This window comes from Aythya ferina (assembly GCF_964211825.1).
Source record: "Aythya ferina genome assembly, chromosome: 15".
Taxonomy (NCBI): domain Eukaryota; kingdom Metazoa; phylum Chordata; class Aves; order Anseriformes; family Anatidae; genus Aythya; species Aythya ferina.
Genome location: NC_140314.1, coordinates 11,963,112 through 11,990,595, shown reverse-complemented (window position 1 = coordinate 11,990,595; position 27,484 = coordinate 11,963,112). Strand labels below are relative to the sequence as shown.

The following is a 27,484-nucleotide window of genomic DNA, read 5'->3' as shown; positions in this document are numbered from 1 at the left end:
AGATCTGCCATGCCAGGCCAAACTGCAGAAGCTTACCAGCACATTGGCCTGTCTACAGCAGACACCCCAAACCACATAGACCCTTCTTAGCCAGTAGTAATGCTGAATGCCCTGGCAGGCTTCCCTTGAGCACAGTCAGCTTGCAGCTACCTAGGTACGAGTTTGGAAGTTGGAAGATTACTGCTACAAAGGGAAAAGGGGGATTTGGACAGAGGAGCCAGGTGAGAGCTAGTTAATATTATAGCCCTGTGAAATACTTTCTTTCCTGATTGTGTGGTCAGTCCTGAATGAAGTCTTAATTTCATACCCCATTATATTCAACTCTTGAATAATAGAGGTAGATGATCTCTAATTAGATAAACATGCAGTTTAAAGACACTGGTAGGTCTTCACATGACGGTTCCTTGGATGAACAAGTCCCCTGCAAGCAAAAATTTGCTGTGTTTTTCTTTTTTTTTTCTTTATCCTTCAGTGCAATCTAAGCAGCCTACAGGACTCTAGCAGCTACTCCCATGAGGAGGATGAGGTGATGATAACACTCCTCTGTCACTTCATTTTAGGCAACAGTGCTTCACTAGAAACTCATTCCTAGCTCTGGACTTGGCCAGGTCACAGCACTGAATAATCCAGGGAGGCAGAATTTCCTGAAACAGGTGGGCTGGAGGGAGGTAACACTGTCAGCGAAGAAGAGCCATAAAACCTCATGATTCATTCCCTATCACAGACCTTTGGAAGTTGAGACAAGCATCGCTGGAGGTCGAGGTTGCACCATGTCCTGGAGATGAACGTTTTCGTCATCTGCTTCTGCTCTAGTTGATGAAGGACTCTGAGACCTAAAGAAAAACAATAGATATTAAAAGCTGTTATGCAAGGTTCTGACTCTAACCCACTTTCTACAACAAGCCCAGGGACAAGGAAGCTTTACTGAAACCACCATTTCAACCCCTTGTCCACGACTTGAACTGCATCAAGGTCTCTCTGATTGAACATCTCTCTCTATATTACTCCCTCTGAGGCTCTCTCTGTTCAATAAGTACCTCATACAAAGTAGCCAGCTTGGCAAGAAAACACGGGAATCAAGAAATATGTCAGGCTGCATTAGCAGCATTTTTCCCAGCCACAAATATATTACAGCTGCTATTCACTTTTGGTTCTTTAGCCAGAGCTTAAGCAATTTTAAAGTTTTCATGATACTCCTCTGCTGCTTCATGTTGGGCAACAAGAACTATCAAGTCTGGCAGAGATGCTCATGGCAGTGAAACCTCTAAACATTTCTGCATTCCCAAAAGGTCCAAATTATGGCATGGTGAGCATAAGGTGTGGTTCTGAAAGCCAGGGACTGACAACTCAAACGGCACTCTGTAAAATAGCTTGGCTAGGTCTGGGAAATGCAGGCTGTTCAGGCAAACCTGTCTGCCTCATCCCCTGCTACTGAGTTGGCTGGAATACATCCTGCTTGTCGCTCCCAGGAGACCAACGGAAGCCACCAGTATTTGCAAGTAAAATTTGAAAAACTGAATTCTGAGGTGCAGTTTGTATTCTGATCTCCCAATGGTCCGAATTACCAGCATTAAGAGAAAGACAAGCGCATTATTTAGAACATAGCACCACTCCGGACTGGCTAAGTTATGCCAGAGGAGCAGAATTCATCATCTTTGTAGGAGGAAAAGCATCCCAGAAGAAAACAAATAAATAAAATGAATGAAACTTTGCCAAATTGAGTTTTTCAAATCCTAAAACTAACAATGATGAGAGTCACTGTTCATGGCCAAACAAAACTAACAATCCCCTCTGTGTGCATCGGATTGATTCTACACGGGTGCACCTTGCCTCTTGGCAGGAAGCACCAAGAGGACTGCAGAACAACTTACCCCAGGTTTGCTGCCATTGACAACAGTGTTCCACACTGCACTGAGCAACCAGGATCTCCAAAAAACCTATCCAGAGTTTGTAGGTGCAGGGCCCTATATAAGTTCTCTCCAGGGGTGTTTCACCACATCAGTACATATTTGATCCGGTAACATTAAAAGGAGATGCCCAGGGTCTGAAGAATCCAGCCTGTAAATGCTGTCACCCCACATGATTACACAGGGATGTGTGACAAATGACAGCCAGGAGAGGAGGTCTGAGTTTCATATTATCCTGGCTGGTGGAAATTCCTTGAAGCCCTAAGCCAAATCTTTTAATAAAGCACTGTAAAACAAATGCTTCAAGGCTGAGATCCTGTGCCTGGAACAACCAAAGGAGTGTCTTTCAAAAGCCAAAAGAATACCTGTGTCTCTTCTCTTCCATCTGCAGGCCAGCCTACTCTGATCTGTCCTTGTAACAGTCTCAGGAAAGGATCCCTGAGCACAGCAGAGCCCTTCATTTACTGAGTGTGGCTCAGTGTGGACTGAGCGTGCTTCCTGGGTTCTTAGTTTTAAGTCTCTATCCATAAAGTAGCAAAATTGTCAGGAACAGAATGATTGTTAGGAAGTGCTTCATCAAAAAAAAAAAAAAAAAGCTGCAGAGAGGTTTGGGAACAGAGTATTAGGAAGAAGTGCTGAAAGAGTGTTCAGACTACTGATCTGACCTTCCCTCTGCCTCTCTGCAGCTGCAGACCGTGTGCTGCTCAGTGCTGACTTCACAGAGCTGAACAGAAGCTTTTCTCCTTTCCTCTCATCCCTTTCCCTGATGTACTTCTGCTCTGCTGAGTAAGGTCAAGAGCAGACTTTCTGGCAGCCTAGCATCAATGTTATGTTGTTGTCAACCAAGCAACTTTAAAAATAAAAAACATTAGATAGGTTTTGCCTATTTTGGACAGAAACGTGAGCCTTTGGAAGCTGTAGTCCCCCCTCCTTGTAGTACTACGTAGCAGAGCACAGGCGCTGTAGGTTGTATGATGGATTAATAGCTACTTAATAGCCCATTTCCCTCTGCAGCTATGTCCAGCCCCATCTGAGAGCAAGATTCCAAACTCCTGAATCTGACTTGTTCCCAGCACTTTTTGGCACCCTATTGCTCTACCACCAGTTCCTAAATTGCACTTCTCACACTGATTGCTTGAGTTGAGTTTCTAAGCCACCCTTTGTTTTCACAGACCTCTGTCATAACTCTCTGAAGAACCTTTTTCATCTGAAGCTCCTTATCTCCAATCAGTTGATAAGGATGGGCAAAGCTGTTCCTGGAGAACAAGCCCCTCAGAGGCCCACAGCCTTGCAGCCTTCTCCCAGCACCAGGTACAGCTGAAAGAGATTTCAGATCAGGCTGATCAGCTGTGGCTGGCACAGCAAGGACCCAGGAGCAGGTGCTGCAAGTGTATGAATTACAGGTCTAGCTACCTGGGAACTCGTGATGGGAGGCAACTGCAAGAGTCCCACACCTAACACAACCAGAAGAGATGGTCCTGTGAGAGACTGAGGGTTTTTACAGACCGTAGTAACATATGTGAAAATTGAAAATGTACAGATTGCTCCTATCCATTACTCTGGTTCATTGAGACCTTTAGCAGAAGACTAATTGATAAGACAAAGCACAGTAGCTGTGTGCTTGTCTGCCACCCATGTCATGCTCTGCCTACGAGCACTACCATAGCTCAGAAGCATGCAGCCCAGTGCCATCACCTCACTCTGTTGCATCTGGAAGCTGGATCTAGGACACCACCATGCAGTGCTGCACGAGCAGCTCTCCCTCCGAACCAGAGGCACAGCTCCCTGTGCACGCGGCTGTCCAGCTGGGGCAGGTAGACGAGAGGCTCTGCTTGGCTCCTGCAGTAGATGGCATTGATGGAACTGCAGTCTGTCACGCCAGCCAGCTGCGGGTCGGATGGCCCCATGATATTCTGCAAGGTGCTACATGCTTTAGGCCCTCTCACGCCCAAAGCCAGCACTGGTGGCACCATGCCCATCTCCGAAGCATAGGAAGAAGGCAGTTTTTCTGTGAAAGACAAAGAGACTTGTAACTAAAGCACAGAACAACCCTCACCAAGGTCATTCATTCTGCTCAAGTGCTCTTTTTAGCTCTGTCATAGTGGACTTAGGCAAAGTAACCTACTGGTTACCTGTCCTGTGAGTGTTATGCTTTTAACCAGCTGTGCGTTTTTACCCAGCAGTAATTCTGAGATTACTCAAGGTAGCTTACCTGTTAAAGAAAAAAGGAGTGGGTTGGCTTCTTATTTGCTATGGAAAAGGGTGTGCATGGGGTTAAATACTACACAGCTGATACACTAGAAGCCAGCACTTCAACTTCTGGTGCTGTACGTTGTTTGTATTCATAAGGAAGGTTGGTGGGATTGAAGGGGAGACGGCAAGAATATGGGCCTGAAGAGAAGAATGTTTTCTGTAATTTTAATCAGAAATGGGAAAACTGGGAAGGGAATCACAGGCTGGATATCCATCTACATCTTTTCTAGATCATTTCTTCTGTATCAAATACCAATTTTGCATTATGTCGCCTAATGTGTCCAAATATTTGATTAGCCACCTTTATTTCCCCTCCAGGACTTGAACTGTGGCTTTCCTTATTTCCTGCAACAATTCTTCCCTACATCTCTGGCAAACCCTTCTCCACTTTCACTTCAGCACTATTGGGTCCAATAAGTAACCCCAGTAAAGAGCAAGTTTGCCTCCTCCACATTTCTTACTGTATAAGAGCAAAAAGACATGTCATTCTCTTCCCTGGAGTTTAAATGTATTCATTTACATCATTAGTTGCCTAAGAATCAGAAACCAGAACATAAGTCTCCAGAACAAGTAGACAATTGACTGAAAATAGTTAAAATAGTCATTTTAAAGTTTTCAAGCTAACGGTAAAAATCCAGTCTACAAACTCACGTAGTAGCCCTCAGCTCAAGTGATTTGTCCCTTCATACAAAATGTTCCTATTTAGATACAGGGTACAGAGCACTGAAGCAGATCTGCTGCCTGTCATCTCTTAATGACTGCTGATTTTATGTTTTTCTTACTCATTTCTGAAGTCCTTCTTCATTTCTGCAGCTATCAATATGAATACATTACATGCACAATGCTGAGACAACTGCAATCCCATTTCTAAGGCAGTCTGCTCGTATGGTTTTCAAATGCAAAAAGGGGCAGGGAAACTGCAGGATATTTCTCGATTTAAGCAGGTCTGCGCTCATCTTCTGTCAAAGCAAACGGAAGCCTGCTTCTCTCTGTCTGCCCACAACTTTCCGCAAGAGAAATGGATTGCTTGTATTCACTACAGTGCCACATGCAAACCTTCCAGGAGAACTTTTGGATTAAAAGAAAGTACAAGCCACAAAACATTTCAGAGGCCATCTCTACACCTTGCAGCTCGTATAATTGCCCGTTGTTGTAGGGCTATACTGCATTATCTACTAATAACATTCCATAAAAGCTTTGAGACAGGCTTCATTATGTCTACTTCACAAATGGAAGACTTGAGTGGCATGGGCCAACGTGCGGCCATTGGTGTTCAATGTTAAGGGCTTTAAGATGTGACATCAGGGACTCATACAATTGTTGTTTGCCTTATCTTTTTGGTATCTTACCTCAGACCACCTGCTATTGGCAAATTGTGATGTTTTGGTGATGGCTTATCAGACAACATAATTACAGGATGGATAGATCTGTAGTTTCCTTTCAACCATTCTCCTAAAGGTCAAGTAAAGACTGAAGTACCAGAGGTGATGGGATGGGGGAATTGAGGAAGAGAGGCTGGATTCTCTGCAGTACCTCCAGAAAAATCAGTAGTAACCAATTTGGTATCCCTAACTTACATGGGTCTAATCCTGCAGCTTACAGCACTGCAGTCTGCAAATGGTCTCTACAAAGGATCAATAAAAGTGGTTTGAGACACACATAAATAAAGGACTAAAAATTCAGCTTGGAGTAGTTGAATTCTAGCAACACTGGGAGTAGATAGAAACAGCCTAAGGTCTTTTATAATTGCCTTTGGAAAAGATATAGGGAACTGATGTGATGCTCTTGTAAATCCAATACCCCTTTCTCCATGTCCACAGCACCACATCATTCTTCAACTTAGTAGAGTTAAAGACCTTCACCTGAGTATCATTACATAGTGGAATCACTGGAGGAAAACTAGACCTCACCTGAGCTAGAGAGCAGCACATCATGCTGAGGATAGAGCAGGCGGAGTCCGCAGACATCCAGACCAGAGCTGAGTACCAGCTGCAACATGTGATGGGTAGCTAGGGAACTTCGGAGGAGAGTTTCAAACAGCAATACCATGGCAACCTGAACAGCGAGAGCACATTGGAGGAGTGAGCCAAAATGCTTCCAAGCCCACAGTGACCATACAGCTGTGTCTCTTCTACTCACCTTAAATTCCCATGCCCTACCTACACTACAAGAGCTATAAAGAGGCTTTCTTTTCTTCTGTTTACATGCAGTTCAGCACAGCAGGCTTTTAGCTTCAAATTGAATCATAACGATGATAATTATGATTGAATAATAATTATGTACTACTACTGAAATAATTGTGCCTTTTGTCACAAAAACCTACTAGTAAAAGACTGCAAGTTCTCTGGGGCAGAGAATAAAGTGAATCATTCTTGTTTAACTCCGCGTACTACAGAAAGATGATCCAATAATAATAGGCCAACTGGTTATTTCCTTATACCTACAAAAAAGCCAAGATCAACACAAAAAATGATTCAAAAGGCAGGCACATCCCTGGTACTGTCCCAGATTTACCTTTTGAACTTTTCTTTACCAGATGACTGCAATTCACCTCATCCTGATACGCAGGAAGACATACGCTGTTACATACTGAATGTCTATACCCAACAGGAAAGCAAACTACTTTGAGCTCTGCACTCTCCTATCAGAAGAAACTTATTGTTTTGAAACACAGATGCTTTACAAGAGAAAGTTGTGTGGTGCCTGACATGCTGAGGGCAATAAATTGTCTAGCTGAGGATCAGACAAGCATGGTCGTATTGGCCTCAAATTTGTGCATGGTTCTCCTGGGTGTAAAGACACAATGCTATCCCCAGCAGCAAGCTTTATGTCTGCAGTGAACGCCAAATGAATTAATCACTACTAGACACTTTAAATGAAATGCTACTCCCCCATAAACACACAACAAGGCTTATAACATCATAATAAATGAAGATATAAATTTACGCAAATCATAAAAAAGTAGTCTAATTAGGAATAAAAGCTTTATTTCTTTATGTTCGTCTAGCTCAAGCTCTCCTGATGCTAACCCAGTCATCACAGCAGCCAGTAAGGAAGCATTTTTCTGTAGCAGCTATAAGAGTCCCTGGGGTCTGGCTGCCTGGGCTCCAGGCCAACTTTGATAATGCAGCTGTCCAGCACTGACAAACCTCAGGAACTGCTGCCTCCCCTTTTGCCTGGGAGCCAGCCACTTGGCTTTGGTCTCTGAGCTTTGTTGCAGGTATGCCTGCAGCCAGTCTCATATGTCAGTGATTCTGGCCGGTATCCTAATCTGCTGGCTTGACCTTCTGGCTTGGCCCTGTCCCTATGGACTCTTGGCTGACCCTGGTTGCTGTTGCTGGACCTGTTCTGCTCTTCTCACTTGGTAACGTGTGAGTGCACCCTGCCAAGCGAGGTGGCTGGCCCTGCCTGCCTTGCTGTTAGCTTCACCTCCCGGCTTGCCATTTCCTTACAGAGCATCCTGCCCTTGCTGTGAGAGATTCTGTATGGGCTCCCCAGTAGGACTCCTGAGGCGAGTCAAGGAATTGTCACAAAGACATACGAGGCATTTCCTGACTGTGCCAGGTGCCCAATATCTTCAATAAATAACTGATTTTCTAGTATCTTCCAGGAGCAAGCCTGGTACAGCTAACCACTCTCAGCCACTGGCCAGACTTGCTGGTTGTTAGGACAACATAAAGATATCTGCATCTCCCTGATTCACTCCTAACAGGAAACTGAACTCGTCATATCAAATGTGCCAGGTTGTGTTGTGCAAGAGCTAAGAAAGGTGAGTTACCCCGGGGTAAAAAATATCATATCTGTATAGGGGTCCAGTATGCTTTGGAATGCACTCCTACGCTGAGGTAAAGATGAGCTAATTCAAGTTACAGTGACCTCTTCTTCTGGGTTAAACAACATGGAAATACTTTCAACTTGTTCCTACAACACACTGTTACTGTAGGTCAGGTAAATAGTACCAGAGGCTTCAGAAAAACTTGGATTCCGGAGCACAAGTTTTATAAAAGTTGTGTTGCACGCTGGCTTGCAGTCACGGGGCTTTGGGTTAGCAGAATTGGTCTGTTGTTACTGATCTGCACCTAGTTGGTAGCAATTTCTCCAACCCATATATTTCATAGTTTAATCTTCTGTGGCTCAGAGCAATCAGTATATCAGGACCACTGCCACAAAATACTCAGCTTACTTATGTTTGAGTGAAAATACTTCAAGTTGAGTATTTGTACCAAACCTAAGCATTGAAATATTTCAGGTCACTTAATTATGATTATTATTATTATTTTTACCTCAGTGTCTGTGTCGCTGCAAGCCTCAATGTTGCTGCTATTAGGGAAGTATTTTTCATCAGTTTCAACTGTCTGCCAGTAAAATCCATTCGGCACTGCAAACACTTTCTCCACTGCCTGAAACACACAAATGATATTTCTTACCTGTATGTTATTTTGATCCCTCAAAATCAAGAGCTAGGAAAAAACATTATGGTTAATTTTATGGCTAAAGAACATATAAGGATGCATATTCACAGATTAGAGTTATTAGCCCAGTGTTGTTCCCCTATCATTTGCTTTCCTGCATCTGTACCACCAACTCCAGTGAAATTATATCCCATGAATATGACTTTGCAGCTGCTTCCTGAGGGACTGAACCCTCCTAGGGTCCAACACAGTGGCCCTCCACATGGGGAGCAAACACTAACATGAACAGGAGTCACATACAAAAGGCGCTGCAGAATCAGGCTCAGCAGCTCGAGACCCTGTTTCTCCACGATCATACTGGGCATCCAGCAGAAAAGAGCTTTGTCAAGCGAATGCTCTAATTAACCAACCAAACAGAGGGCGGGCAAAGAATTGCATGAATTTTTTATGTGCCTGTAACTAAAATAGGACATTTCTCCTGTGTTCATGTCACCACAAGTGGCACGTATCTGTAAGTCTTACTGTGCCACACACTCCTGAATAGGCAAAAGACTCTGGCATTTAGGTCACAGCGTTACAGAAATGTAGCATTTCCCAATCTCAGCACGTTATTCTGTTTCTCATACATTTTCTGGGCAGTCAAGCAAGCAACCTGTACAAGGGCAAGTTTAAGGATGTTGAAGGATGTGTCACTCATGAGAATCTGCTGTGACTTCATGCTTCGTAAGCAAGGCCATAGTCCAGAAAGGAATGTAGCTTTTGAAAGACCCATTTGCCAAGTTCTTTTTTGGGAAAAAGCGTTACTTGTAGCTACACTGATCTTGAGCATCCCAGAAATATGGATGCATTTAGGCAGAGTGCACATCGGGCAGAAATCCCAAGACAAAAAAAAATGTCCCTTTTGAGACATAGGCTCAGAAGGTGAAACCTGAGTATTTTCACTATTTGTAAGGTCTCTACTTTGACTTTCAGCAGTCATGAGTCTGTTCCCATCTCATGTGTTTTTATTCATATCACAGAATTAAAAAAAAGAAAAAAAAAAAAAGAGGAGTTATATTTCAACTTGGTCCCATCAAGACTTATTATGAATGGAAAATGTATTAATTGCATGAAGTGTCCATTTTAGAGTATGAGGTACATATAATGCTCTTTAAATGTGTAATCACAAAAGAGATTAGAGATTATTTTTCACTGCTTGGCAAAAGGTATGAACTTCATATCATTCTATAAATGAAAAACAACATCTACAAAGTGAATTTATTTCAATTATATTAAAATCCCTCTGACATCTGCCCTTTGTGTTTTCTCCTTCCTCTGTTTTCTGTGCTTCATAAGATATTTGCCTAAAAGCAGAACCAGAGATTTCACTTTTCACCTGGTTTCAGTCAGCACAACTACCCCAAACTGAGTGCTCTGACATCTCTGAAGGATTCACTCATTACATTTTGCAATTTATCGTCCACTAGCCTCCACATGTGATATTAAACATGGTTGCTGTGGAAAACATTAGAGGAAAAAAAAACACACATTGATTTAAGGAAGCAGAAGCTCCTCTTTTTTCCAATGTTTGCTGCCAGCTCCTGTGAACAACACTGGCGTGGTGCAGTGAGCACGGAGGGATCAGACAAGCCTTACAAAACAGGAATGCAGCAAGGCCCCAGGCTTCCATTCATTCAAGCTGTTCCTTGAGCAAACCTCAAGTCTATGAGCTTCCAAGAAGGAAAAGAGGAGGGCCAAGGGTGGACAAACCAACTCCAGCCTGCATCACCATGGGAACCTTCACTACAATCATCCAGACGCAGAGGACACAAGCTGGGAAGTCCAAGGTAAAAAGCTGACCTTTACAAAGTGCCGTGGTGTAAGCTGTGGATCAGCTGCCATCCGAGGCAGCTTGGCCGGGCTCCCTCCCCACCAGAGCAGGGATCTGGCCACACCTATTAGGGAATCAAAGCCCATGGGAAATTGTTTCTATGATCTGTCAGATTCTGTTTTCTAGCAGCCACCCTGCATGTGATTTCACAAAGTAGCAGAAAATTAAGCTTGAAAAGCCTTAGATCTCCCAGAAAATCCTTTTTCTCATGGGTAAGGAAATACACATAGCTGGCTGCAATACGACAGCCTGTTTTGTTCAGTCCTGCCAAAATGTTCAAGTGGAAACTCCTGACACCACCTTCCCATGCAACGCACAGGAAGAAAGCAATGTTCCCATGCATTTAAGAGAACTGCATCAAGTTCAGTTGTTGTAATATTGAGATGAGCCCTATTTGACAGGCACTGTACAGTGATCCTCCCCAGGTAGCTGAGTGACCTCACTCTTATTGAAATAATTTTGGTGATTCTGACACTCTTTAGCTCGAAGCTACTCTCATGTTTGGTGGATAACACTACTTGCAGTGTTCCACAGCGAGAGACAGGGTAGGCATGAGAATTGTATTGGTTTCACCTCAGGGCTGGTTCTTCTCTTATGCCTCTAGCAATATTACAGTAGCTGTAAAGCTTCTGTGCAAACACAGCAGTTCAGAAAGTCTCTCCCAGGCTAGCTGATACATCATCTCTGAACGCTGACCTGTCCCTCCCTCCCTGAGCACTGTGCAGAATGGTAAAGAGGCAGGCCAGCCTTCAATACCTACCGAAAATGCTTCTTCTGAAAGGCTCTGCAGAGCATTCCAGTAATCTTCTGTTTCATGGTGAAGGTGTTACAGCGGTGAGGAGACGTACCCTGTACTCATTGGCAGCTACAGCAGCCCCGGGATACTTTGACTTATGCTGTGACAGGCTCCAAAACCCCAGATCATTTAACCATGACCATTTCCACAAGCATCTCCCCCACCTCCTAACGTAATAAAATAGGGTTTTTTACAGCCCTTACATCTTCTTCATACACACTGCTGCTATCAGAGCAGGAAGGGAGGGGCACGTCTGTAACTTCCCATTTGTAGGTACTCTAAATTTTTATCAAAAAATCTTTTTTTTTTTTTAATGGGGAGACAAATTCTGATTTCTGTTATCTTAAAACAGTGGAAAAGAACGATTTACACCACAGCTAGGATTGAACACACATCATTTTTCAAACAGCATTAAAAAGAAACCCAGAGCCACTGCTTTGTTTCAGACAGCATTACTGAGATGAAGCCAGACAGTTATGGGAAGGAAATTCACAGCAGAACAAAAACATGTTGTAAAATACGGAGCAGAAACACGAATAAGCACATTTTAGAGAAGACTGGAGCTGTGTGCAGCAAAAACATGAGTCTAACTGTCATACAGAAATATGACCAAATCCAGTACCTCTTCTCGCTTACAGCATATTCTGTTCTCATTTCCGACAACAAAGGAATAGCTTTTGCTGTCAGATGATCTAAGAGAGTCTTTTAAGTTGCAACAAGTCTTCGAGACTGCTTCCCAGCCACAGCAGGAAAACAGGAAGAATTTTTTATGTACTCCACAATCTCATCCCCTTGCACTCAAAGTGCTTTCTAACGCAAAGACTTGCTCAGCCATTATCACTAAGACAGCACCTAAATCCCTAGGAGAGAGATGGTGCATCCCCTCCTACCTCCAAAGACAGCCCGTGAATCCGATACGTATATAACATTTCAACTCTACTGACCACGTCAGCAGCAGCAGAGGAAGCACTATTCTCATTCCAACAAAGGCTTTGACATTAACATACAGGCAAGGCTCATGGCTAATGGGATACGCTCAATCATGCCGCTGAGTTAGAGTGCATTATCCTCAAACCTTCTCCTCTCTTCACTGTCATAAACCCCAATGCATTAGTGCAGTGTTCCTTGTGGAATACAGATTAACACAAACTTGAGTTTGTTTTCTTCACACCTTTTCTCCATTCTGCATACTCCCTTCAGGTGACTGCAGATTTAGTGCAGGAAACATGCAAGAACAGTAGGAAGATCCTAGGTAGGGGAAAGTCTGGGGAGAGAGCGGGCTAATTCAGGACTTCGTCACTAAAAACGTGCAGTTCTGATGACTGTATTTCAGGCAGTTTGAAGATGCCTCTCCTTCCACTTGCACCCCTTTTGTATAAGCAAAGAGATGTCCTAAAACACAGGAGAATGGATGAGAGTAATTTCCACCCATTCTGCCAATCATGCACAGCACTAATGGCAAAGCACGGAGTCATTGCTATAAACGCAGAGAGGAGGCCCCAGGACAAATGTCTCACCCACAGGTGACTCATCTCCACGCGGACTCATCAGTCCAATGACGTGTGATATGTACGTAAGTGCTCTCCCCAAAGCTGGAGATACGGCTATCAGGCTGCCTAGCAGATGCAGGGTGCCAGACACATGGGCCCTTAGCATCAACTCAGGGAAAGATGAGACACAAGCAAGATTTGGAAAGCAAAGGACAGGATGAAGAGATCTTCTGGATTAGAACTTCAGCTGGGACTTAAACATTAACTGTTGGGTTTAGGGGCCAGCGTGTGCCATGCTGCAAGTCTCAGCATCCTGCTGGCTCTCCCGTTTGGGCACGCAGATGTGGAGGTGCTGTTCTGGGGGCTGGACCTCCTCTCCCAACACGTCCAGCACTCCAGCGCCCAGTTTAGCAGCTCAATGACCAAGTCCTTCAAGCTTGATCATTGGGCCTGAAGAGTGACAGGTGAAAAGCTGATGTGGAATTAAGTTGCAGTTCTCTGAGCAAACCTCTTTAGCAGTGGAATTAAAAAGTTGTAGTAAAAGACAGTGGAAGATGCTGAAGCCACTCAGCATGGGTAAAGCCATGATACTCATCAGTGAGACATCAAAGCATTCAAACTCTACAGCTCAGCACGAGCTTGACAAGGAGACACTAAATTACAGGTTCACAACTGTACATGCCCTGTGGGCTGTTTGTAGGGAGGGAAGCATTAGGAAATGGAAATGTTAAGGATTACTTCCACCTGTAACATGCCTTTTTTCTTCCCATCCACTTCTCTAGAAGGTTCTGGTCCTGTTAGGAAATTTTAGTTTGGAAAGAGCTTCCTCATTTCTAGTCAGAAGTGAAGAATCCAAAAAGCTTCACTGCACGATCTGGCTCATTCCACTGGGACACCTCAGTTTGTCAGATGGCTTTTTCCTACTCTTGTTTTGAATGTTGCAAAAACATTGTTTCTGCTGCTTTTCCTGGGAGATTTTTCAATGTCTCTGAAGTTTCACATCAAGCAGCTTCCCTCTCGCCATGCTATTTGGAGAACAGGTGCATGCCAGGCAGGGTTTTAACCTACGTGCCTAAATTAGAAGGGTCACCCTGTGCACGCTGTCACTGGAAATGCTCCTCACTCCCGCTTCAAAGACTACGTACAGAGTTCAGGCACTCGCATGTCCCCATTAGGTGCCTTAAAGTGCACAAAGTAACAAGCAAAGAATCCATGCCCACTTTTCCATAGCATGAAACAGTGATTTCTAATTTCCTCAGCCATGCATTGCTCTTGTTCTACCTGGCTATTTCAGTCTTTGGGAAAAAAAAAAAATAAAAAAAATTTGCAACTTTCAAGCTTGAATGCCTGTACACGTAAAGCTCTTCTGGTAACGTAGTCGCCACCAACTTGCCAGTAGGAAAATCCCAAAAGTTTGCATTTGTGCTACAGAAACACCACATTAAAGAACTGCTGTACTTTCTGCAAGTCCCCTCCCACACATCAAACTTCCTGTTGGTTCAGCCTCCACTGTTTAAAGTCTTTTTGCAGCATTGACTTGCAACATCAAGGCAAGTTTGGTGCCCTGAATCCAGTTCTGGAATTCTCATCCTTGCTTAGCCAAAACTGAATAAAAAAAAATGGAGCTTTGCTTAAGTGAAAAGCAAAGAGGGAGCTTTGTGTAGACCTGCCTTCAATTAGTACTGTTGTCTCAAAAATAAATAAATAAACCCTAACACCTGTGCTGGAAGCCAGGAGGGAAACTAAAGAATAAAGAAGGAGCAAGTAGGGAACTGATCCCCAGGAGGTGCAACAAAAGCAATTCTTTGGAGTTAAAAAAAATAAAATCATCTTCACTTCCATTTAGGGATGGAGGTTCCTTTCCCTGAAACCTTGCTGACACGATCACTCACCCAGTCCTGCTGTGCCCTGACTCCTCTTATCATGGAAGGTATCCGTACAGGCTGGGAATTCAACAAGATGCTCCGGGAAGCATGCAAAAAGATGTCAAGTGATAGCTGGTGGGGCTGTACCGCTTGGGCAAGGGTCCCAGGGTACAGAGCACTGGAGAAAGTGCAATACAAAAGCAGTGTGCCTTAATGAAACAAATTAGCAGAGGCAGAAAGCAACAGTGCTGGCTACAGGTTTCCCGTGTCCCTAGGGTTAATGCTTGCATCCTAAAGCTTAACAGCAGAGAGTACTTCCATGTTAAAATGAAGTTCTCTTTTTGCTGACAAGGAACACTGTAGTTAATGACTTCTACGGGGACTGTGCCACTCCTAACCTAACCTGCGGTTTTAATGACTGCTCTGTGAGTTTACTCTTCATGTCTAAAGTGAGTTACTGGAGGTTAATAGGCAGCATGCATAGTATTAATAAGAAAGCCTCAAAGAAAGATTGCAAGAGAAAAGCAATCTGTTTGGGGTTCAGAACAGACTGAAAAAACGCTAGAACAATTGACTGAAAACAAGACCTTGGCTTAACCTTTAAGCACTTTGTTGAGTGTATTACAGAAACTGCTATCAATTGCTTGTAAAGCCGTACACAGAGCTTGGCAGCACACAAGCAGATGGCAGTTTTACCTGATGTTCCTCCTCCCTCCACTCCTACCCATTTGTTTCATCCACCCATCAGGACTTGAGTTTCAGACTAAGCTACCTGGAGCAAGAACTGTATGCCTTATGTATTCACTGTATGCCTTTCCAAGGGATAGCAGCAGGTCCTTTGGTCAGCTCAGGTTTGCATACACCACTCCAAAATCAAATAAATAAAAAGCAAGCACGGATCACAGGCCCTGTGCAAAGTTTTCACGCCAATGAAGCTAAAAAATGTGACACTGAATTTTCCGTGTAGAATTTATACTGGTTGTATTTTAATGACACTTGGGAACATTCTCAGTTGGTATCACTTTGTAAAGCTTCAGGCAGACAACAGGGTTAGCTGCTGCCTGCTGAGACGCTGGCTCATTGCGCCTTGCTTAGAGAAGTCAGCCTTTCTGTTTAACTGCAAGACACATCTATTAAAAAGCCACGATACATCGTGGTCTCAGTGTAATTCAGGCCTGGGAACCTGGGTGGCACAGAGCATTTGAACTTAGGAAGAGAATGTGGCCTTTAAATCGACTTTCATTTTTCTATGGCATCAAGGCAAAGACCTACCCCCAGAAAGTGCCTGCTATCTCGCTGTTCAACTTCTAATGATTTATAATCCCCCTAATAGGGGATTTGCATAAAAGCCCTGACTGTTTTAAATGATGCCTTACTTTATGCCTTACAAGTATACAGCAGATTTATCTTTTACAAGTATGTCAGCCTGCTTTATTGCACTTGCCTGTACTTGAAAGCTACAGTGACTGCAAATCAACAATATTAAGCCTCCTTTTCCTTCAGAGAAGCGGGATAAACCTTGAGGCAAATTGCTGAGTGCACTGCTAAGCCCCTAAGCTTTCATGGCATTGATTCTCACATTGTAATAGTAATCCCCAAATCTGGTTGGGATTGCAGCAAAGTTCTCATGCTACACTATTTTCAGAACTAAACTTTGTCGTGAACCAGAATTGCAGCCTTCACAATTCCCTGGAATTGTATCTCAAGTTTGTTTTTTTTTTTTTTTTTTGATGATTTAGAAATACTGGGAAAAAAACATGATCAATTAAAGGCTGGTGATGTCATGGGAAAGGAATAAGTGGAACATTCCCTCAAAAGGTATGGAAATCAGGTAGCATTCAGTGCTTCTTTGAAAAGCTGGGATAAATATTTACAGTAAAGTGGGAGAGGCAGTTATGTTCTTAGAGGCCTAAAAGCAATGTTTGATGCCCACAGGGAATAAACTCCCTGAGTAAGCCCAAGGTGTATGAATTCTTGTAACATTACATTCACTTGAATATCTGTTATGGAACACTTGCTAAACTGACAGAAGTGAAGAAGTTAATTATCATTCTATTTCCAGACAGCATGAGGTGAGTGTTCCTACAGACTTCTCTAAGAAAGCAAGTTTAATCACTTGATTTTAAGTGGTGCTATGTCCTTGTAATCTCATGCACTTCAGTGGAAAATCAACACTGCTTTGAAGAATTTATTTTCAAACAGAGTTTAAATGCTTAGCTAAACCAAACGAAAATACCTGTAACACAGGAAGAACAACAACAACTACTGGACATAATGAGAAAAAAAAAAATCAGAAGCCCAAGCATTTCTGTACAGTACCTGAGGATCAGGACTAACAGTAGTGATGCAACTCAGCAGGACAGAGGGAATTTCAGGAGCAAGTGGATATAGCTGGTTTTGGAAGCAATTGACCAGTTCTGGTCTCCACCAGATAACATCTGGAAGCCACGTACAGGATAGAAATTCAGTAATCCTCTGGTAAAAAATGGATATTCCTTGGAGATCTTCTTCAGTCTGCAAAAAGTCAACAATTAAAATGCATTGGTGATAGGCACTGCAGCTCGCTGTTCTGTGTTGCACTGTGTACCTGTAACAACTCTTTCTGCCTGCAACAATCCCAACCTCATGCTTCACGCATCTGCCATACAACTGCACTTCAGTGTCTCCAAACCAAGATCTTAAATTAACACCTCTCAGCCTCCCAAACCATCACAACCTGCAGCCCTGCAACCAGAGCTTCTAAACTTGTCCCCTTACCCACAGAAAGCACACTCCTCCCACGATCCTGCTGTCACTCTGCAAAGTCTCCACTTCCAGGACCAAAGACAGAACTGAAGGTCCTGATACCATCTGGGTTTGTGACACCAGAGAGGGGACTTGAGAGCAGATGTTGTCTGCAACAGCCAGTTATGCCCACCAGCTGACTGTGTGATGTGCTCACACCATGGCCTGGGGACACGCTTCCATGTGGACTTGCCTCAAAAACCCCTTTGGTAAAGGGGCTGAGAAGATTAGCAGCATTGCCCTTCCACCACAGTCCTCGATACGCTTGGACAGCTGAGCTATAAAACCCCATCGCTGATGATAACTGGAGAGTTAACAGCAATCTTCGACTGGTAGCCAGACACTGGTATAAAATAACTGGCTCACGACATCTGACAGCCCACAGATACTGCTCCAAAGCACATTACATACATACATCCCTCTTGAAGAGGGAGACAAAACAGGCTGATACAATGAAACATACATTTGCAAAGGGTTTCATAGCGATAAAAATGAAAATATTTATTAATTTCATGATTTTTAAAAGATTGATACTAACCTTAATATCGATACATTAATTTTGAACACTGTACTGCTAAATTACATTTTCCATCATTTAACCTCCCCTCTAAGCCCTTTGTTCTTTCAAGTTTGTTCTTAATTAGTCAGATTTTCAGAGAACAAATTGGTGACCTCAATGAAACCCAATCAGAAATGAACAGAATTAGCAATTATGCAAAGCATCTTCTCCATATCCTCTATTACGGCACCTAGAAATTAGAACTCGAGCAGTAAAGGACTGAAAAAAAAAAAAAAAGCCCCAAATCGAATGACAGAGATCGTGAGCTCTTTTGAACCACCACGGAATTGTTAAGTGATCGAAGCATACAGAGAAGAACCATGCTGCTCTGCGTGGTGCTAGTGTGCCTAATTGGGAATGCTGAGTAGATTCTTAGAAAGCATGCTCTGTACAAATCTAATTCCCATCAGACATGCCTGTAAATGCAGCTTGTCGATCTGCATGCAGAAATTACAAGAGGTGTAAAAGCATTTGTTCTAACAACTCAAGAAACCAAAACCATGAAGGAATATTCAAATCTTTCTCACTTTTCTCAATTGTTTGGAAGGAGCACTGAAATGAAACGAGCAAAACTAAACCCCCAAAAAGGGATTAAAACATTGCAGAAGCATTTGATAGAGAAACAGATGTCATCATAATTGAATAAGCCAAAAGTTAATCTGCTTAGGACAGGAGCTTTTTCCTTAAGAAACTGTTATTATATTCATAACCATATGAAAGACATATATGGTAGCGAAGAAGCTAGTAAATAAAAAGTTGGTGGCCTACAGCTCTGTAATGTAGCTCATCTCCAGTTACTAGTAACTGGAGAAAAACACCACAACAAGCAAAGAAACACCCCAAACCAACCAGCAGCACACTACAGCTACGTGAAAGCAGCAGGCTGTCTTGTTCCGGTTGCTGGTGATGAACTGTGCCCCAGCATCATTGGAGTTGTGATGCTAGGGCAGGCACCAAGCCACACAATCAAATACATCAAAGCCAATGAGACTGATGAACACGCTCAGGGTGTTCAGTCACACCAGGGGTGGGAATTATCAGTGAGGCAAGCTGGAGAAGGTGAAATCTTGCTCTCTTGATACAGATAGGTCCTCAGATTCTAGCAATCCAATATCTGCTGTAAAAATCATATTCATGTTATGATCTGAACAAAATCCATGGACAACTGTCATTTTGCTGCTATCACAAGATACAAGTACAGACACACAGATGGGCATTTCCGTCCTAGCATCAAATAAGCAAAAATCTACCTAGTAAGCTGTGTAGTCTGTACATCTCCATCTTTGGCACTGAAAATGGACCCTGGACCCTCCACTTTAAAAACATTAAATATCAGTTGTCAGATGCAGTTGGTTAAAATTTATACTACTTGGTATGCCTCTCTACACAATACATAAAAAAGGTAAGGAAAATTTTCCTACATTTTTATAGTCATTCTTGGAGTCAGTAGCTGCAGTAATAATGCCTGGGAACACTGATTTTTCCTGGATTTTCATATTTTGAAGGAAGCCCAGGTAACTGGTTCTTATTGCGCCAACAGGAGACAAACAGAACAAGAATCAGTAAATGCCACAACGGAATAATTTGATTATCCGATTCAACCATTGAAGTATCGTACATTAACTCTACAGTACGAGACTGAAGACTTAAGTGTGAAAAGTAAAGTCTACCACATCTCTCTCCAACAATAGCTGAAGCTGTTCTTGGGGAGGAGTGGGGAGGCAGGGCTAGTCTCCCCATTAGGACTAGTTGTTTTCCTCACCTCTGCTGTGGGCTGACGTTTCTGAAAGACTTTTGTTGTTCCTATCAGCTTAAATCTCCGTTGGGGAAAGAGCAGCAGCTTTACAAATGCCTCAAGAAAGCAAAACTGACAAAAGTCATTGTTATCAAACTGACACACGGTAGAGCCTCCAATAAGAGGAAACTTCAGTTATACGGAGTCTTGCTTTGAGCAATACCATCCAAATGCCTTGCCCATTCACTTCCATGCACGCTAGCTGGACTCAACAGCAACATTAGTGGCTGGAAATGGGGCAGTAAAAAAGCATTTACAATTTATATGCGGACTGGAAACTCCACAAGGCTCATTCTGACAACCTGTGATAGAATCCTTCCCGGCTCCAAGCAAACCTTCAGAGCAGCCTGGGCTTGCAGCTTCACGAGTTCATTCAATTATTTGACACCAGATACATGTTTTGAGCATACTCAGTGCTCATCAGTTCTGACGCTCTGGTCAGCTCCTCATCTGAGATCAGCAGAGAGTGATAAGGCAACTGGACAGGAGACAGGTTAGTCCCTGTTCCTGTTTTCTTTGTTTCACAGAAAACATCTGGAATTGAGTCACCTGAGACAGAAATCAACACTAAGCCCTTGTCCAGCCTAGCAGGCTGCTTAGCCTCATTAGCTCTGCTGCTTCTGCCAACAGATGCCCAAACACTAGCTGAAAGGTGTTTTTTTTTTTTTTTTTTGAGTAGTGTTTTAATCATAACATTTTTGCCAGCATCAATCATTTACGTGTGCAAGCACTGGAGCCGCAGCTGTCATACTCCAGGCTTTATGACACATCATGGGAAATTCAATCTTTACTGCTGATAGACAGGCAGCTGCGAGCAAGGAATGCTCATTGCAGCTGAACAAGGGAAGCTGAAGCAAGTTGTCCCCCCACAAGAAGGACATGGACCTATTAGAACGAGTCCAGAGGAAGGTTATATGGATTATCAAGGGGCTGGAGTACCTCTGCTACGAAGCCAGGCTGAGGGAGCTGGGGTTGTTCAGCCTGAAGATGAGAAGGCTCCAGGGAGACCTTACAGCAGCCTTCCAGGGCCTATAGGGGGCTTCAGGAAACCTGGGGAGGGACTCTTTGTCAGGGGGTATAGGGATAGGACAAGGGGGAATGGCTTTAAAATAGAAGAGGGTAGGTTTAGACCAGATATAAGGAAGAAATTCTTCCTTACAGAATTTCTGGAAATCCTTGGAAGTGTTCAGGGCCAGGCTGGATGCAGCTTTGGGCAGCCAGGTATCCCTACCAGGGAAGAGTAGCAAGGCCACAGTGGGTCTCAGCTCTAACAAGCTGTCTCCACAAAGGAAAACAAAATAGTCGATACTCTGAGCATCTTGATGCAATCTGTTTCAAATTAGCTCTGTTAAAAGACAGCAACTCTGGGCCCCACTTTGTTCCATTTCACAGCTCTGCTGTTTTCAGGACACGAGCTCACATCATGCCTTACAATACACTGTGCCACCTACACATGCTAGATTTTCAGCTTCTGTGCTAGACCTTTCAGCTTGGTGTTTTGGTGCACAGCACAGACTCTGTAGTCTAGCAGAGTTGAGGGAACAGAGTCTCGGGTCCTATCTTTGGGTCCTGACTCCTGGGAACCAAATAGCAAGACAACATTCCCTCTCATAGGCCACACTCTTCACACAGTTAAAATATAACAGGACAAAACATAATACACGCAAACATATATCTCCTCAGTCAAGTCCCTGCACTGTGGGGTTACAGCCACCAAAAATATATTAACAGCTAATGAGCAACAGAGACAAAAGACTTCACCATATAGAGCTGGTTCCTCATCTGCACATAATCTAAATTCAGCATAACTGAGGACAGCTTGAGTTGGCAATTAGCTGTAAGCAGTCTTTCAGTTCACACAGTACTGGGCTGTTCCCCCATTCTAATTTAGAGCAGCACTTATGCTTTTCTGTCCTGGCTCACTGAAATTTGAGCTTGAATTGGCATATTCAAGCCTGGTCTCTAGTGAAAAATAGCGGTAACTGCCTGTGGCAGTTCTGTATGACTAGCAAGTGTAAAGGCTGCTACTTACTTTAATCTTCGGGATCTTGGTGCTGTTTTGGGCTGGAGATTCATCTGGTGCCATTAGACAAGCATATAGGGCCAATCCATCCTCTTGCCAGGCCTGCTGTAGCCCTACCACCTGAAACGGAGCTTTGGGTCCACCTTTAATTTTCACAGGAGGCACCTGTAAATCCATTTGAACATAATTTCATTTTTAGATGGTTGTATTTAGAGACTGAAGGTAACCCCTTATCTTGCTCTGTTGCTTTTGAGTAGTCACATAATATACAATAACCCAGGGAGCACTCTCACTTCATTAGTGGATTAGCTATGGTTTAGCCACTAGAAAAATCAATAAAGACCAAATTAAATAGGAATAACATGTAGGTTTTGATAAGTCATAGGATTTATTTTCTCAGTGAGGACTCTCGTGACTTGCAAGCTCTGACTTCCACCAGTTTCACTAAGTGAAAGCGAGAACCTACATTTGTTCTTTAGTCTAGCAAGAAATGAGAACCGAGTCCCTGTCAACACTGCCCATTTGTGGCACTGCATGCTGCCTTTGTCAATGATAATGAAATCAGTCCGATCTCGGTTCAAAAAACAGTGCTCAGTGATTACGCCATTCTGAGGAGCTATTGCAGGCATCTTTAATAAGACTTCATCTTCCCTATTAGGGATCTCTAAAAGGCAGAACCCCATCAATCTCTGTTCAGTGAATCCACCTTGTAGTTAGACTTGAGGTGATTTCTTTCTGACAGATTTTTTTATGTGTGGGAGGCATTCTATCTGCCAATATACACATCTGATCCAAAACACGGAGGATAAAAAGGGACTTGTGCCAACCTCAAGATGAACACTGGGCATCTTTTATTGTGAGCATCAGTTTTGTTCCAGAGACAGGATTCCAGGAGTAGAGACCACTTATTGGCTCACAAGGCTGCCCCAAATGAGGCTGAAACAGGATGCGTTTCAGCAATGAAATACATGAGAAACCTTACCGTTGGGTAGAAAAAAGACAGAAAAGATACCCAAAACAGCCTGGGAAGACATCACAGCACTGCAAAGCATCCTGAAACTTGGGTAGCGGGTGAAAAGAGGGCAGAGGACCATCAGAAAGTCAGACACAAGCAACCAAAGCCACAAGAAAGAGCAGCAGCCATGTGAGGCAAAGATCCCTGACCCAGATTGTATACTAGATGAAGAGACAGGCAAGTTTGAATTACAGGACTGTAATTCCTTCCCAGGGTTCTGGTGAATACTGAAACCACTTAAGCCTTGTTCTCATGGTTTACACTGTCACTGTGATCTCTAGATAGATTAATAGCTCTGCTATTCACTGCATACATAAAACAAAGCTATTTACAGTGAGATAAATGCCTTTAAAAAGATATTCTCAACACAAGGTGCGAGTGCATTTTCAAACTTTGGAATAGGTCAGTTGTATCACTCAAAATAGCACTACCAAGTCCTTGACTGCCTTGAATACTGGTTTCGCATGGGAATTTCTGTAGTAGTTCTGCTACTGGAGAATGCTGTCATCTTTACCACATTCTCCACTAGTAGAAATCAGCATATCTTCAAGGAAGTCAATAAAGACATGCTGATTTACACAAGCCAGGAAGCCAGTGATTCAGTGGAATTATACAGATGATCAGCAGATGAGAATTTGGTCTAAAATGCTTCAACTTTTCTTTCGTTACAGAAACATAGAAGTTTTCATTGCTATCCAGCAGCTGTTTGGGAACCTGTCTGAAATCAGTTTGTGGCTTTTATCCCAGTTTTCACTGGACATAAAGTCCATCACAACATTTGACCCTCTTAATAGAGGCGACGCTGAACCCTGAAAGCTGAGATGCCCTTTCAGGCTTGAAGAGAGCTGCTGCAAGTCAGAGCTCAGGCATTTTAAGTGGGAGTAAAGGGAAGAAACCTCACACTGCAGCTGTTCATGAGCTAACTATTTTCCGAATGGAAGATTCAGACTCTGGGGTTGTTCAAGTGGCAATTTTCATTAGCACTGAACTAACATTAAGGAATGTTGGCAATGTTTTAATGGAAGCACGAACATCATTAACAATTAATACTGTTTAAGTGGAGTTTAAGTGATTTAAAAGCCTTGTGCATGCTGTCCACTCACGGTGAAATTTACGTTGAGCACATGGATAGGTATGCCAACGTCTTTAACAAGGGAAGATAAGAAGGCCAAAATGCAGGATGGGGGGAAAGAAAAAATACTTCCCATTTTTCTTAGAGGAAAAGGGTAGCATCAGATGAATGGGAAGAGTGAAGGTTTCTTTAGAGTGGAAAAGGTGTGATCCAAAGGACAACTAAGACAAAACAGACCAGCACTTGTTCATTGCCCTCTTGGCTATCAGAAAGGATTTGTTCTTAAATAGAAGTGTCGAGACAAGTGAAAGGATGGAAATGTCTCCATTTTGCTGTGGACGAAGTATAATAATTAGCCCTCTGCTTTCACTAATCACTTTTGATTACTTTGAGTCTACCTCACTATTTTTTTAAATGAATTAATTTATTTTTACTTTCTCTGCCACGCTCTTTGTAAACTACAGGCATAATCCAGCAAAACTTGCATTTAAAGACAAGGTAGGACACAATTTCCCCTCCGTTTAACCACTGTTCTGTAGCTGTTGGAAGAAAGCGATTTTGAGAACCTATTCACTGGAGGGAAAAGCACACCCTTAATCATGCAGAAGCTTCTTTTGTGCAGTCACTGCACATACCCACCAGAGACAGAAGCCATGTCACAAGGGCATTGTAGATGTCTGCTGCTCTCAGCTCCACGTTAGGCACCTGCCCACTGCACTGATCTGTAGATACCTGGCCACAACTTGACAGCCAAATTGTCATGAGCAGCACCTCATTTTTCATAGGGGCTGATCTAGGTAATGTGTCAATATCTGGCAAATAAGAGGCTTCCTGTCCAAAAAAAGAAAAAAAAAAAAAAGAATGTCATTTGGATTACTGGAACAGTGTTCATCATCATGAATGAATTATATTCATTGCCATCATAGGAGGAACAATTAATATCTAGTGAGCATTTATCAGAGAGGAAGTGGGAGCCAAAAAAGCGAGGTCATTATATCAGTGACACATTCTGGAGCACTTCAGTTTTTCTTGGAGAGCTGTCACCTGGGTCTTCATTTAGCCTAATACCACTCGGTAAATGGAAGATTACGTGGTTACAGCTGGATATAGCATGATAAGATTTACTCTGTATTCTTTAAGATTTGGCACTATTTCTTTTAAAAATCAGTGAACGCCTTCAAGGCAAGCATGGCAGAAGTGTCAAAACTTTCATCATTTTCTGCTTCATCTACATACCTCATTCACAGATGATGATACATTCAAGTGAATTCATTGCCTGTCTTTTACTTTAGCATTGATACTTGGTTATTTTGGATGCAATCCATCTCCTTGAGGAGACCTGTTCTTTAACAAACAGCCCCAACCTTGAATTGTGGGATTATAGTTTAAGGGATCTCTTCTGTTTCTCCGAAGATGCAATAGCTGTAATTATTAGCTGGTTTGCTATTCCTATCTGTCTTCAGCCTGCTGCTCCTGACGTTTCTTCTGTAAATTAGGAAACTAGTCCCTAAAGTCACAAAGATTATCCAGTACACATATGAGTATTGTTCCTCAACAGGTACGATCCTTGAATAAGGACCTTAAGGGCCCCCCCCAAGGCAAGCTGAGAGCATGTATTCTACAAGCTTCGACACACATTCATTTACAAATAGCTGGAGCTGTTTATGGTGATGTTATTTCCAAGCTACTAGTTACAGCATCAGATGAAGGCTATGCTCACCACTTCAGTCAGCAAAGTGCAACGAGACTGCACTTCCTGTGCACATCAGTGCAATCAGCCAGCAGACTACACTGCTAATTAAGGTGGGCAGAATCAATCTGAAGTGACCTACTGTAGTACGAGGCTAGCAGGCTCCCCTTTCTGTGAGCTGAGCTGTGGGAACACAGGAGGAGCGCAATGAGAACAGAAGGGTGTTGAGGAGCAGCTGGGCAGTTGTTTCCAGTTGCTCCAAGTAGCCCTTAATGAGGATGTCTGCCCATGCCTTTACACTGAATTAACCTTAATTTGATTTACCTGGATGTACTTTGGAAGCAAAATCAGCTAAATCCAATTAAAGCCACTTTAATTCTGAATTTAAACGTTCACAAAGGTGTTTAATGACTAATCCATTTGACAAGTTAATGTAGCTTGACTTTTGTGCCTGTCCTCAAAACACAGGATTCCTTAAAATGATTTAAAAAAAAAACAAAACACACCACCCATAAATACAAAGCCACAAGCAGATCTACTGTGTTGCCCAGTTATTTTGTTGCTAAGGCCTACAAGCACCAAATAAAAAGCAATTAGTAATAAAAGAAAAATAGTCATGCAAAATCTTCCGATGTTGCAGATCTGTAGTACTCATGTTACTGTAGCCCTGGGGAGCTAACATGGCTTTGACACTACCATCGTAATTCTCCAAGAAAGAGGCCTGAAAAGAAACTTGGAGACTTTTAGAAAAATATGACCGTCTTCTGTAGCCTGCTTGGAGACGTGATTCTTTCTTCCTCTCTCAGCAACCATATGGGGAGTGCAATCAATGACTGGAGGTAACTTGAGAGCTAAAGATTAAACCAGGATCTATTCCTTAAGCAGGAAATTTCAAACTTTTGCAAATCTACTTGGCCCAGTGGCATGGGAGGGCTCAGTAAGTTTTCTGACCAAGCTCAGATAAGAATTTCACTTCTGCACTTGTTAAGGTTCTTCCTGAGAGCAAATGAGGCTTTGAACACTGCTCTTTGCCCTTTTCTTCCTCTGTCAGCCTCCTTACCCAACAAAGATCTAGGCAAAGAACTTAACTAATTGCAGAAATACTAAGACTAATGAACAAAAAAATGAAAAGGAGCTAATCCTGTTTAATTCCAGGCAATAACTGCTGAAGTCAGCTACATTCAGTGCTTTCTTAGTATGCCTTTGCTCAGCATTGTCCAATTTACCTAGTCTACCTACGAAGAGAGTCCAGTTTCCCTACATGTTACACTGACTTTTGTGACAGTATTAGATTGTAAAAAGATAGAAATGACTGAAATCCTGAGCTATTTTTGGTTGCTCTGGCTAGAATTGTGCTGTCAATCACAGACAGGCTTGCAGCTGATTGTACTCAAGTACCAGCAATTACCATAGAGTAAATAAGATAAAATTTCCTATTTCCAAAGTGCTTGCTATTTTATTTTGCAATTATAGTTTACAACATTGCAGCTTACAACCCCTCAGCTTGATTTTCCATCCACCCTTCCACACCCAGTTCTGGCCACAATTCTCCACTGTGACACAACAACCGTGCAAGCAGAAGCATTGGGCACACCGAGCAGCCAAGGAAGAACATGTCTAGAGGTCATGTTAAATAGATATTTAAAAAAAATTAAATAACCTACCCCCAAATCCACACTGAAAAGAAAGAAAGAGAAATTAATTGCAAGATGCCTTATGGATACCTATGTCTTCTAGCTTGCAGCTAAAAAAAAAAAAAAAAAAAAAAAAAAAACAAAACAAAAAGCAATTCAAAGGGATCTGCACAGATCTGCCTTTTTTTTAATCAGAGCTGTTTATAATCACAACAAGCTGAAGCTTAGTGGATACAAGTTTGTCAGCCAAGACTAATGTCATTTTGTTTCTAATAAAATAGCTCTAATTGGTTAAATGATGCTTTTGTTGATGGTTTCT

The 27,484-nt window shown here is 42.7% G+C and overlaps 1 protein-coding gene across 14 annotated transcripts in view; it reads right to left on the bottom strand.

Annotated features, from left to right (window-relative positions):
• DNAAF8 (dynein axonemal assembly factor 8) overlaps nucleotides 1-27,484 on the bottom strand; it is a 102,978-nt gene that overhangs the window by 47,792 nt on the left and 27,702 nt on the right. For all 14 annotated transcript variants that reach the window (XR_014698326.1, XR_014698327.1, XM_084537227.1 and 11 more), the window contains exons 10-16: nucleotides 24,481-24,672; nucleotides 21,764-21,919; nucleotides 16,913-17,107; nucleotides 8,444-8,560; nucleotides 6,071-6,215; nucleotides 3,603-3,915; nucleotides 727-833 (exon numbers count right to left, since the gene is read on the bottom strand). Coding sequence is in view for 12 of the 14 variants with exons in the window: in XM_084537227.1 (XP_084393353.1) it covers nucleotides 727-833; nucleotides 3,603-3,915; nucleotides 6,071-6,215; nucleotides 8,444-8,560; nucleotides 16,913-17,107; nucleotides 21,764-21,919; nucleotides 24,481-24,672 (1,225 nt within the window). In the remaining 2 variants the exon portion in view is untranslated. The remainder of the gene's footprint in view (nucleotides 1-726; nucleotides 834-3,602; nucleotides 3,916-6,070; nucleotides 6,216-8,443; nucleotides 8,561-16,912; nucleotides 17,108-21,763; nucleotides 21,920-24,480; nucleotides 24,673-27,484) is intronic.